The following is a 13199-nucleotide window of genomic DNA, read 5'->3' on the forward strand; positions in this document are numbered from 1 at the left end:
TGGAACGTAGGAATGCAACGGCGTGAACTCAGAGCTATAGATAGCGCGCGCGGGAGGAGGGAATTGCGGTATGCTGCTCCGCGAGGACTCCCGGAATTTAATCACAATACGAGGCCGCACTTTCTATGTGGACTTGGAGGAAAGACCACCGGGTCCCACAAGGCTGGAAAAAGAGATCTTGACGTTGATTTGAGTCTACGAATGCGGACGATCGACGCATACAAAAGAACTCATGGGACTCGCGAACCTCTCGGGCTGACGTCACCGTGACGATGGCGTGGCGTCACAACACAGCAGTAGCACTCGAAAACCACTATAGAAGTATTTTATGTCGTAAAAGTTGTTACCCTTTCAGAATAAAATGCCTTCCAAAGTTTAGAGGAATCATAATAAGGGACAAATAAAGCAATTAACACTTGTCCTTGGTGTCCTACTACTTACTAGAGGAGTAACTATGTAACACTTTGATGGTTTAGCATATCAAAATTTTTGTTTACACAACAATGTAGTCTTTTATGTCAGTGTTCTTCCACTTCAACCAGCTTTCCACAGATCCACTTCCTCTTTGTCTTAGTTCCAGATGTGGAGCTCCCATCGTTTCTAATTTCCGAATTTTCCTCTTCGCCTTCGTCTATTATATGCGTCGTGGACCCATTAACTGGAGAATGACTCACTTGTATTTCTGCTGCTGTTGGATCCTTCAATCTCATGCTTTCAGGCTGTAATAAAGGTGGAAGATGGTGATGCATCAATTCAGAGGAATTTTCTGCACATATAGGTATCCTTGACATCTCTGCGCCATTTGTCAAACTTTGCTGTGAAGATTTATCAAAATCAAAGTCTGTGTAATTATTGTCGTTCGATGAGAGGGTATGTCTGCCGTTTATAGGTGGCTCATCGGTCTCATATTTGGTATTTTGAGTTACTTCACTTGTCAGCATGTGGCAATCCCTTCCGGCAAAACTTAAAGATGTATCATCATCTTCTTGCATCATAGACTGACTACTCTCAATGCCTTGGATGGACCACATAGCCTCAGCGATAAGCTTTCTTGTTTCCAAAAGTGATGCATGTGCAATAGGACTTGTCAAAGCAGCCACCTCAAGTGCCTTTGCAGCTTTCTCTGCTTCAGCAATAAGTGACCTTATCACAACAATAAAACTTTTTGTTAGGTGCAGCAGATGTACACAGCATGGCCATTTATGCTTCCAAACATATGTTCTGTTATATATATTCTCTGAACTCCATATATATGAACTATCAGCAAATAGAATAACTCACCTAGCCCGCCTGGTGGCATCTCTCTTTTTGGATTCCGCTTCTGCTCTTTGTACTCTAATCTTCTTTATCATCTCAAACTTTACACTTGCCATTGGATCTTTGTACGACGGAGTCATGCCTTTCTTTCTCTTATTATTCCTTGTCTCGCTGGTAACTCTTTTTGTCTCAGCAAGTTTCTTCTTTATGGAGTCCCTATTCACTGGAGTTCTATTCGTGGGTTTTCTGTCTCGTCTTCTTTCGGTTCCAACGGGTGTACTGTAATACTTACTCAATGCAGTGCAAACTCGTTCTCGATATCCCTAATAAGAATTGAATGTAGTCAAGAAATTATGGATTATTAAAGAAGGCTTTTGTCAAAAGTAGTGATAAGATAAAATAAAAGCAACACGAAACCATATGTAGATGCACTCTATTTAAACAACAATATAGCGCCCGCCATTACACGAGTGAAAGTAGCAGTGAATCTATTAATTCCATATAGCTCCTACACGGATGATGGGCCATGGGAAATTTAAGGAATCTTTAGAAAGGGTAACAAATACTACACAAAATAGAGATAGATGAATGACTCTTCAATATGTTCATGTTCTTGCATATTTGCCTTGCAAAAATTACCTGGGTAGAACTGAATAAAATGGACAATATGTCTTAAGAGTAGAGGATATCTGTAGGAGAACCTTAATAAATGATGCGAATGACATTGCTACTGGAGTAGGAAACATTTACTTACAGGATCTGTCCACTTGGCGAAAATGGCCTCTGATATTTTTCGTCGATGCTCAGGTGGTTTTGGTGCTCTCCTGCTGCCTGCCAGCCTAGTCATTGTTTTCCTCTTCTCAACACTTTCTAGCCACTCCCTCTTCAGCTGTTCATCCAAGACTTTGTAGGAATTCCACTGCAGCTCATCTTCACCAGCATAACCTTTCCTAGATGCTTCTGCAATAATGTTCTGCCATACGAAAAAGCAACCCTCCTGCACCATCAACTTCTCCCGGCGCCGCTGCCAACCTTCTCTAACTCCTTCTGCGATTTTTATCCTTGTTTCTTCACTGCAATTCAATTAGAAGGAAAATATAAATCACCAGCCGATAAGTTATAATGAAGTTCACAATGTTGAAAATGCCATGACAACTTAAGAACTATCAAAATATTCAAGTATCATTTCCCAATTCCTATACTACTAATCAGGAGTGATATAGATTAGAAAGAGAATAAACATAATAATATTAGGGATTGAAATGGCTTGATCCAAACAATTATCAAGAGTTACAATTTTTCATTGTAAATTAATCTTTACCAAAGAGAAAGAAACCACAATTATTATGGAAAACAACTTCATTCTCCTAGAACACTGCTTTCAAAATGCTAGGTTACCAATGAATGGAGTACCTTTCCTGAGATGTGTCAACAGGAAGGAATTGACCCAGATTTATTGTATATCTAGGAATAATTTACAGGTCCCTCACATGTGGAGAGGCAATCTTGTCCTCAGGACAGCAAGGATTTTGCCCGTCTCATCTCAGACTACTCCTCAATTTCGTCTTGGCATTTTATTATGGTTTATGTTATTTTTAATTTATAGATCCAAATATATTTGCATTTGCAAAAGAGTTGTATTACCTGTTCCATTACAGAAAAGAAGTGGTGAAAAATAGCCAATAGAAATTTTAGCGACCAACTTGGAAAAGGATATTCTAACTTTTTCCCTTAGAATTGGAAAACAATCAAGATTATACTGGAGAAACCAACCTCTGAGCATGTCCCAAGTTCACTAACTTCATTTTGACCTGCATATCAAACATGCCAATTATATGATGGAACATGAATAATACTAACATTATTGACTATTGAGCAATCCTATAACTCAGATAAGATGCGTAGGCATATGGTTGGGACTATTTTATAATTGCTGTACTTTCTTTTCAGGGGGTGGGGGGAAAAATATAAGAAATTCATACATAAAACATATAATCTACAATAGACAGCAGTGTATAAAAGGATATCAAATATCTATATGCCAGTCAAACAAGTTGATTAACACTTAAAATGAAATCAGCAAGGTCTATTTTAACCAGCTTATTTTATCAGTTTGAATTGCTGTAGGTAACCTAAAACAAAGCGGAAAAATAGTATCCACCATTCCAACTAGAGGTTTACCACTTAGATTTATCAAGTGATCCTGCCATTTTGCATGCATTGCACATATACAAGTGTAGATAAAGGGGGACGAACACTGAATCACTCTTGACTGTGGCACAAGCCACAATCACTTCATTTGGCTGGTTTTGTATCTTGTATTTCATTACTGACTTGCACAACCATGTCAAGAAGTAATGAACTTCCTTTGGGGTGAAAAAAAATTGACATATTGTGGGACGAATCTATTATTTTATTATAACAAAAACAATATTGATAATTTGCATTATTCTTACATGACATCACCTTGGGGTCTTGCATTGCTATTCTAGTCCTTTCACGAATGCGTTGAAGTGTTTCTGTATGCATTTCAAAGAACAATGAGCGAACAGGATATAGCAGATAGATAAAAGCAAATAAAAAGAATGTAATAGAATTTCATTTGGCAAGAATGATATAAAGAACTTGTACCTAGACTGTGCTTCCTTCCTTTGTTCCATGGAACATTTCCCTTATTTGCTTTTGATATTCTCATTCGTCTCAACTTTTCTCTATTATCCAACTCTGGAGGCTCATCATATGAAGATTGAAACACTTGAGAATCAGAATTAGAACTATGTCGTGAACTGATATCGTACACTTCATCATTCACAGCGGAAACTAAGCAATTTGACTCAGAAGCAGCAACAATCTTGATACGATATACCCCTTTCTTCTCAATAGACAATCCCATGAAATTAGTGTTGTTTGGGTCTTTTACATGGTCTTTCCATCGGGATCCTAACTTTTTTTTCTGTACAAAAGAAAGTCTCTGGCATGTCTCCATATGCCATAGCAGTTGATTCTTTTCTCCCCTTAGGTAGTTCCAAACAGAAGGTTGTAAAGAAAAAATCTCTGCAAAGAATTAACAAAGTATACAAATAATATTTATAGGTAAACAAAAGAGGTAGAAGGGAAATGAAATACTGTTGTCACTATCTGTTCAAGACGAATTTGTAAGTTTCAAGTCTTGCTTGTTTACCGGTCTCAAAAGCACTAGAAAGAAGATATAAGCAAATTTATAAGGGAAACTGATAGATGTTATATCTATAACTTGTCACCAAATTGCTTGTATTGTCAACTTTCAAGTTAAAATGACCACATTACACCTTGGCCCAAAGACTTCTATTGCCAGCCAATCCAATCTGACTAATTGAGTCCATTGGACACTTTAATAATTGATCTCTATTCGACATTAAAAGAACAAAGTTGTGCCAACCAATTTATGGCCCCTTTCACCAACCAACTTCGCTATTCAATGTTGCATCTTTAATCCAAAACTTAAATAGACCACACGCACAATAACCCATTGATCAGGCTTATGTAAGAATAAATTGGAATTGGACTCGTGACACAGACAATGTACACACTTTTAAGCAGATATCTGCAAACAAACGACACGACGTTCGCAATTCATGCAAATTGCGAAGAACCCAACTAGGAAATGAAAAGATAAACTTCTACCTCAAAGGAACCCAAAAAAAAAACCTTGAACTGGAAGTTCTCGGAAATACTGATAGAGAAATGGCCTTGGTATAGAAGTATATAAATAGAATAGAATGGAGAATTCACCAGAACGCGGGAGAAGAGCGGAGCAGCAAGTAGCACCTCGGATGCCAGAGCAGCCGCCGAGCATTACGAAGGGTGATTGCAGCGGCGGAATTGAGTGGTCGAAGTGAGCATGGAGGAGAGGAGGAAGAGAGGAGAAAGCCGAGTCCTTTTTTTCCCTCTTCTCCTGCTCGCTTGAGAGGGCGGTGTTGAGGAATGGATAAACATGCATAATAACCGGGTTAGGCATATTGGGCTTTGATCCGGCCCGTTAAAGTAGCAGTCATCCGGGTCTGTGTGGGTCAAATCCATGCCCGCTAGCTAGTAGGAGCAAAACGGGTCGGATATTATCTAATGTGAACTAGCTTTCAGTAATCCAATAAAGCTTCTACAGGATCACAACCGTCCATCTTTTTCGGTGCATCCCATCACCGCTGATTTCCTTTCTCCTTCCTAGGGTTTTGAAATAAAAAGCATGCGAGCGCCGCGTTCGCTTCCATCCTCTCTACTTGCTCATTCGCCTTCGCCCCAAATCCGAAGGTATCGTCTTTTCTTGGGATTACCTTCGTTTCCTGTACTATTAGTCTATTTCCAACTAGTTTTGATGGATTTATGAGTGTTTGATCTGTTTCACTCTAGGAAGAGATGGCGGTTCCGTTGCTTGCCAAGAAGATTATTAAGAAGCGTGTCAAGCAGTTTAAGAGGCCACAGAGCGATCGCAAGATCTGCGTCAAGGTATCGTCTTGTTGAAGGATGAGATTTGACTTTTCTGGTAGAAAGCATTTATATTTGTTCATATGTTGCTTAAATGAACTTGTAATTATTTGATGCAATTTAATATGAGATGTATCTTTTTCAAATTGGCACCTAACATTGTTCTTGTATAAAGTTCCCAAATCACTTGAAAAGAGTTTCCTTTGTATGATTATTTTCATGGATGATTTCATTTTTTTCGTTTCAACTTTTGTATATACGTAATCTTTTACTATGTTATCGACCTAATGTACTTCTCATTGTACAAAAGCCACTTCCTTTGCCCTCTGTTTCAACTATCTTTGACATAGTAAGTTTGAGATTGGTGTGAATCTTTACTGTTGCACTACAATAATTTTAGTGAACTATGGGTTCGTTTTTTTTTTATGCATGAAAGCTTATTCAGTGTGAATTAATTTATATGATGTTTGGTGTCAATCCTTCATACTTTTGTTCTGTCACAGTCTTCAGTTGACAGTAGTTAATGCATTAAGTGTCAAAATATATCCAATATGACCTAGTGTCATGGATTTTCAGTCTGCTGATTTTTATGTTGCTGTAAAATATTTAAAGTTTAGTTCCACAAAATATTTTATGGTTTATCAATAAAAAGCAATGTTCATAATAAGATCCATGGCAGTCGCGCTATGTCCCTTTGCCACTGGTAACTATACTTGAGGACTATGTGTCTGCTGATAAGTAGTAAATAATAGGGACAAATAATATTTATAATCATTATTTCCTGTTAGTTCAAGGCACCATTTGCATACTTGCATTCCTTGATTTAATGATTTATGGGCTGTCTCTGTTAGCTCTTAAGAAGGCTTTTGTTTCTTAACTTGCTGCCTAGTCTAAGACAACTAGTATTAAGCCATTTCTTATCCTTATGTAATGTTATGAACCTCTAGTCAATTATAAGGAATTTCTTGGTCAGTAACATTATATGTTTTTTGATTTAAAACCTGATTCATTTGTGTGAAATTCTTTTTCTTGATCAACTTATACTTAGCTTGATTCATCTTGTATATAGCCAAGCTGGCGTAGGCCCAAGGGTATTGATTCCCGTGTGAGAAGGAAGTTCAAGGGATGTACGTTGATGCCCAATATTGGTTACGGTTCTGATAAGAAGACCAGACATTACCTACCCAACCGTTTTAAGAAGTTTGTTGTTCACAATGTCTCTGAATTGGAATTGCTTATGATGCACAACAGGTACATACTTTTTAGAACTGAAGGAAAATGTTGTTTGTAGGAAAATTGCAGTCCTTATAAATTCCTTTTCCGATGTTACTCGTTTTGTTGAATCTAACCATTCAAATGTTGTATTGTTTGTGAACAGGACATACTGTGCTGAAATTGCACACAACGTATCTACCAAAAAGCGCAAGGACATTGTAGAACGTGCTGCACAGCTTGATATTGTGGTCACCAACAAGCTTGCCAGGCTCCGCAGTCAAGAGGACGAGTGAAAACTTTCCAATTTGGCTCTTTTTGAAAACTTTTGACCTGTAGGATCCTGTTATGATTGCTGCAACTTATTTCTTAGATTTATGTGTTTATCTTGTGCTTTCTATCAAGGAGAGATTGCTTCTAATTAATGTTTCTTTCGTGAGAAATCGCTCTTAGATACTGTGTTGCTGCTCTCAAATAAGTTCATCGGTGTCTTTTAGTTACAATTTAACTAGTGCATCTTGCCCTTAATTCTTGTGGTCGTGATCCTGGAGTATAACTGCGAAAAACCAGGGTTGTTCATTGAACCCGGCAATGTTACAAGAGGTAGGATATCCTTGACAACCTTATGCAAACTATCAAGAGCAGCTTGATGCTGATGGCACTTGTTAGTTCTTCAATTTGATAAATATAAACTAAATTAATTATAATCTATAGCTCAAACATTTCGTCGCCTGATTTGGCAAAGTATTATTACTCTTTGCTCTTCCCAATAGTCCTTTTGTTCTTAATGAACTAGCAAATATTTTACAAAAGTTTAAACGATTTGTGAGCTTATTTTGAGTTCTACCGCATCCGGTTGTTTTTGGTACTTGTTTCACCTCTGTAGCAGTCTTGATGATATCGCTTACTTATGTCAAGATAAATTCCTATGTTGAGAATAAAACTTTGTGAATAGAATAAACTATTTACTGGAGTAGATAATCTACAATATTTCTCATGAAGACTTGTCTGGCTGATACTGCAAAATTCATAAGCATAGCCACTTGCGTCTGGTAATAATGTTAAACACACGCAGCAGTAGAACAAGGAAATCTATCACTCCACTCTTGCAGTTCTATAATATAATGATCACCTTATTAAATCATGAGAATTACAAGTCTTGCTTACACGAAAAAATCATCTCTAATAACTCGTTGCCCGGTTACTGTAACTTAATATGAATACACTTTGAGAAATGTAACAAACCAAAAACCAATTTGGATTATGTAAAGTTATGAGCAATCATGGAAACAAAAACACCTTCAACTCCCGAAGCTTGAATAACTCGCAAACCTTTCTAGCAACAACCCAACTTGCTAGTTGGTTTTTGTTCATCCTCCCCATTACCATTGAGGCTCACCCTGTTGAGCGACAATTCGGCTTTGTAGGAATCGGAATTCAGGATCTTCCTGCTAACATTGGTGTAGATCTCCTTGATGACAAGCTCAAAGGCTGTCTTTACATTTGTGGAATCCAAAGCTGAAGTCTCCATAAAGAACAATCCTTCAGCTTCTGCAAGGGCTTTGCCTTCATCGACCGAAACTTCCCTGATGTTCTCCAAATCACATTTATTGCCCACCAGCATCTTTGCAACAGTTGTGTCCGAATGTGCTGCAATTACATTATAATACCATAAGCTTGATTTTTTTTTCCCTTCTAAAGCTCAAAATCATATTATAACTGGAGCAAGAAATACAGACTCAAGGAAACCTGACACCAAACTGCTGAATGAAAAATTCAAAAGAGAAGGAAGTAAATGTTCTAAAATAACAAATTCGGGAGTAATTTAGTAATACTGCACCTTAATGACATGAAAGCTGTTTTTATTATCTAAGAATGAATTTGGCGAAAAAGACTTCTACTGACTAAAAACAATGGTGACACTGAAACTGAAAAGTTATCATGTGCAAGCAAGAACAAGTATACTCTAGAGATTGTAATGTTTGTGGATTATTGCTTAACTAATATGACCTACCTATAGAGAGAAAAAGAAAAGAAAAGAATAATAGTACATCAATAAATCACATTAGTTCTCCTGAGGGATCTAATTCAGATGCAGAATGATAGTTTATCTATCGAAGATAAGATTAGACAATGTACTAAGAATATATGATCATCAAGATATTATTGTCAGAACCAAATTTTGCATAAACTGTCCAAGAAGAGGCACCTCCATGTCCTTCGATTCATTTTCTTAATCTAATGGGACGACTATTCTTAAAAGAAACACCTCCGCTGGGAAGGTCTATACAAAATTTTAAATTTTCAGGTATTCAAAATGGTGAAATGTAGATCTAGACATTCTTCACATACTTTTGCTTGACAAACCTGAAAAGAGAGAATATTTGATAGTTTCCGGATGCCTACATGGATTAACCACTGATATATCCAAACTGACCTAAAGAGACCACATAAAAAAAAGTTGTACTTTTTAAGTTGAATGGCCTCCAAAACAGAGAAAGGAATTAAAAAGAGAACCGGCATCTTAGGTTTAAGGCAATTTAAATTGTGCTTATTCCTCAAAAAATAACTGTATAATCGTATAAATGAGGTAGATCTAGATCCAAAATATCCCTTCATATGAATTTTCGATCTAACTACATACATTACTTGGGATGTTGATGTTCTAGCCTGAGTCAACTCAACAAGATGAAAATAGAAAAGCGCGAATTTGACCATTTCTAAATAGTTCCAGTGATATCATCAAATTAACCTAAACATGAGGACGATAAAGGTATACCTATAACTGCTTCCAAGAAGCAAGAAGAAAAGGGAAGCGACTTTAGCATCTAACAGCCAAAATCCAAGCAAATGATGCAGATCCCGATTGAAGGATTCAAAATCTTAGGTTTCTGAGTAAAACCCAAATCTAAAACCACTTAATAGCAGGAAGCCTCCAGATCTACCTAACAAAACGCATCCTAATCTCAGCAATTACTAATAAAAGCACGAAAGAAGAAAATTTTAAACCAAGAAGGCACTCAAGAATCCTACTGTTGAGCTCCTGCAGCCATCGCCCCACACTATCGAAGGTGGATTTGCGGGAGATGTCGTAGACGACGAGCGCCCCAAAGGCGCCGCGGTAGTACGCGGACGTGACAGCCCGGAACCTCTCCTGGCCAGCAGTGTCCCAGATCTGGGCCTTCACATCCTTCCCGTCGATATCCATGCTCTGCGTCTGGAACTCGACGCCGATGGTGGCCTTGGAATGGAGGTTGAACTCGTTCCTCGCGTAGCGAGACAGCAAGTTGGATTTGCCGACGGCAGAGTCGCCTATGATGACCACCTTGAAGAGGTACTCCTCGACTTCCTCGTCTTCCTCCATGGCCCTTTCGGATTGGATCGGAGGAGGAGAATGGTGGAGAACTGGGGATGGGTGGGGGAGTTAAGGTGTTTTGACTTGTTTCGAGGAGTAGTGGGGTAGTTTTTACGCGGGTTACAGTAATGGGGGAGTAATGGCACGCACGACATGCGTGGGGGAGGGGGAGGGGGAGGGGGAGATGGACAAGCACGCCTGCTTTGCGGTGATGAGTTGGCTTCTCGTTCTCGTGGAGAAGCAAAATTTAGTAGCCGTTGACAACTATTAACTTCCCACAGCCACAGGGTGATGATGATGCGTTGCCTACTTGGCTTCTCCTTTTTATGAGTATATTTGCAAAAATAAAAAGAAAATAACAATTCGTAGTGATAATATTCTCTCTCTTTTTTTATTTTTATTTTTAATAAAATGTCCTTCAAAGATTAATTTGTAAGATGGGACAAAAAATTTTGTTTTTTTAATCAAGATATTATTAGATTTTCTACAATATTTTTGCCAAATGTACATCAGAGACCGTTTTAAGTTTGATGGGTCCCTCCCTTTTGGGACCACTGCAAGGGCACATGGCTTCTCTCCCGATCCAACAAAGACTAGTACCTCAGACAATTATTTTTCCCCGCCTCATCTTAATTTCAAAGCACTAAACTGAATGCACCAAGATAACCTCAAATGGGGAGTTCTTATTACAACTTTGAGATGAGTACAGAGTACTACATGAACTATCTGGGAGAGAGAGAGAGAGAGGAGTAGAAGGGAATGGCATGATTAATTCAATAGCAAACACACATGCATGCTGTCGTAGTTCATCTATGGCACACGCATCTGTAATGGTACGCGCTGTTCGTCGGATCGCTAACGTCGACCGGAACTTGCTTAAGACTGCAGTTTAATCGGCAACCTCGGCATTCATTATATGTGCAAGTTGGAGCTCTGGATCCTATCGTCAACCTCCTTGGAGTTTTCTTATCCTTCCACGTCCACATCTCTTCTTTGCTAAGAGTACTCTGGATATATATATATATATATATATATAGATAATAACATGACAGTTTAAGAGGTAGAAGTCTCAATGCGTTACTATGGGGAGTATGATATATGTCACCTGTGATTCGAACTCCATGGTGTGTGTATGAGGTGCTCCTGCGGCTACGAAACCTGAAACGACTTGACAAAAGTTGTAGATCTCTTAACTCATATAGTTATTCATGAAGTTTAGTTAAGCACATGCAGAGTTTGGAAATATGGAGAAGATAAAGAAGTAGAATAGATGCATGTACCTGTTTTGCAAAGAGAAGAAGTAATGAGAATGTAAGACATGAAGAAGAAGACGAAGAGAAGGAGATGGTTAGATTTGGGTTTCTTCATGGCCATATATAACTAAGAGGTGGCCATGGAAGAGATGGAAGGATGTTATATAATAAGAGACGTTGGAACCCTGAATGCCATGCAAGTAAATGCTCTCTCTCTCTCTCTCTCTCTCTCTCTCTCTCTCTCTCTGATCCTGGTTCGAGAGACTTCTAAATGACGAAAATACCCATCAATAATTTCCCTTGCATCCTTTTGTCTTCAAATGCATAATCACTTCTGAGACTTCTAAACCTGCCTACATCTACATATCTCTTCTTTCTATCTCACCAATATTGTTTTCCATATCATTACGAGATCACAGTTTGTTAGTTTAACTTGTCTGTAATTTTTCATATGATAATATTTTATCTTCCAGCTTGGGAGCGATTGGGTCATCTAATTTTTCATATGATAGGTTACATGCTTGATCAAATGAGCTTCAACTACAGATGGCCAAAAGGCTCATTCAATGATTGTCCTTGCAAAGGACTAAGTAACTGTACTTGTTTTATAGCTCCATATATCTTGCAGGCTTGCAGCACTGCAACTGTGAAATACAGCTGGTTTAACTGTTTGCAAGGTGCTTTCTTCTGATCAGCCATGCATGCTTTGCGTGAGTGTTTGTGTGTGTGTGTGTCTGTGAGAAAGATAGAGTGAGAAAGAGATTACGTATCCAACATGTTCCCCAAAGTTCCAGGATCTAAATTACGTGGGCCCATATGCATATGGATCATCACAAGCAGGGCATTGCATGAAAGAAATTAATCACATATCTGATGAAATTTAATTACCATGGATGCATGCGAACTGTTTACCATCGGATATTTAACACATAAGTCAATAAAATAAATAGGCAGAGTATGGAGGACCACACAATATATTTACTACATTAAAAAAGAGGGGTCCATAAGAGCACAACAATCCATCTCAATATCACATGCATGAAACTTTAATTTCACACGTTATCAACTTAAGTAAAATCAAATGGAGATACTATTAGGGATACCTTTCCCTGTGACTTCCGGACTAGAGTAAGGCTTCATGAGCTCATAAGGTCGTACGCCTGCTCTAAACATATTGTTTAGCTTATGATCTGAGTTCCTCCTAGCAAACTCCTACCTTTCTCCGATCGCGGCCGGCCGGTCCGGCAACGCCTTGGATAGGGATACTCCCTGCTACCGCCGAGGATTGGTTTAGCTTTATCTTCATCACAGTCCGGATCCCTAAGATCGTTGTATGTATCATATATATAGTCATGGATCCTTTCAAAGGCTTTCCTTTCTCCCTCGCCATTGCTGCGCTTGCTTTCAAGCTCTATCTTTCTCAAGACTATATGAAAGTAAATAATACTTTAATTATCTAACATGATATTAGAGCAAATTATAATTATATATTATGGTCCGAAATCATCATATATTATTTGTTTTAACAAGACTTAACAGTGATCAAAATATCTCTAGATAATAAATCAAGTCCCTCCACCACTCGGATCATTTGCTCAAGTCCCAGGTTGCTTAGTATCCCTCCGACCGGCTTTTCGACCGTCACAACAGCTTTGATCAGA

At 38.4% G+C, this 13199-nt stretch overlaps 3 protein-coding genes across 3 annotated transcripts; 1 reads left to right on the top strand and 2 right to left on the bottom strand.

Moving 5' to 3' along the window:
- Positions 1-327: 327 nt before the first annotated feature.
- Positions 328-5271, bottom strand: LOC140774713 (uncharacterized). The gene is made up of 7 exons (XM_073117802.1): positions 5029-5271; positions 3889-4311; positions 3724-3776; positions 3031-3068; positions 2012-2330; positions 1282-1580; positions 328-1143 (listed from the first exon to the last, which is right to left on the bottom strand). The coding sequence occupies exons 1-7, from the start codon at positions 5252-5254 to the stop codon at positions 519-521; spliced, it is 1983 nt and encodes a 660-aa protein (XP_072973903.1). The 5' UTR covers positions 5255-5271; the 3' UTR covers positions 328-518.
- Positions 5272-5479: 208 nt separating this feature from the next.
- LOC140774716 (large ribosomal subunit protein eL32z) lies at positions 5480-7373 on the top strand. The gene is made up of 4 exons (XM_073117805.1): positions 5480-5544; positions 5644-5739; positions 6788-6969; positions 7097-7373. The coding sequence occupies exons 2-4, from the start codon at positions 5650-5652 to the stop codon at positions 7224-7226; spliced, it is 402 nt and encodes a 133-aa protein (XP_072973906.1). The 5' UTR covers positions 5480-5544; positions 5644-5649; the 3' UTR covers positions 7227-7373.
- Positions 7374-8023: 650 nt separating this feature from the next.
- On the bottom strand, positions 8024-10454 carry LOC140772805 (ras-related protein RABA5c-like). Its single transcript, XM_073114999.1, has 2 exons — positions 9964-10454; positions 8024-8580 (listed from the first exon to the last, which is right to left on the bottom strand). Exons 1-2 carry the CDS (start codon positions 10292-10294, stop codon positions 8267-8269), a joined length of 645 nt encoding a protein of 214 aa, XP_072971100.1. The 5' UTR covers positions 10295-10454; the 3' UTR covers positions 8024-8266.
- Between the last annotated feature and the right edge of the window lie 2745 nt (positions 10455-13199).

The sequence above is a fragment of the Typha angustifolia genome, chromosome 13 (genome assembly GCF_048772165.1).
Source record: "Typha angustifolia cultivar Huaian chromosome 13, ASM4877216v1, whole genome shotgun sequence".
NCBI classification, from domain to species: domain Eukaryota; kingdom Viridiplantae; phylum Streptophyta; class Magnoliopsida; order Poales; family Typhaceae; genus Typha; species Typha angustifolia.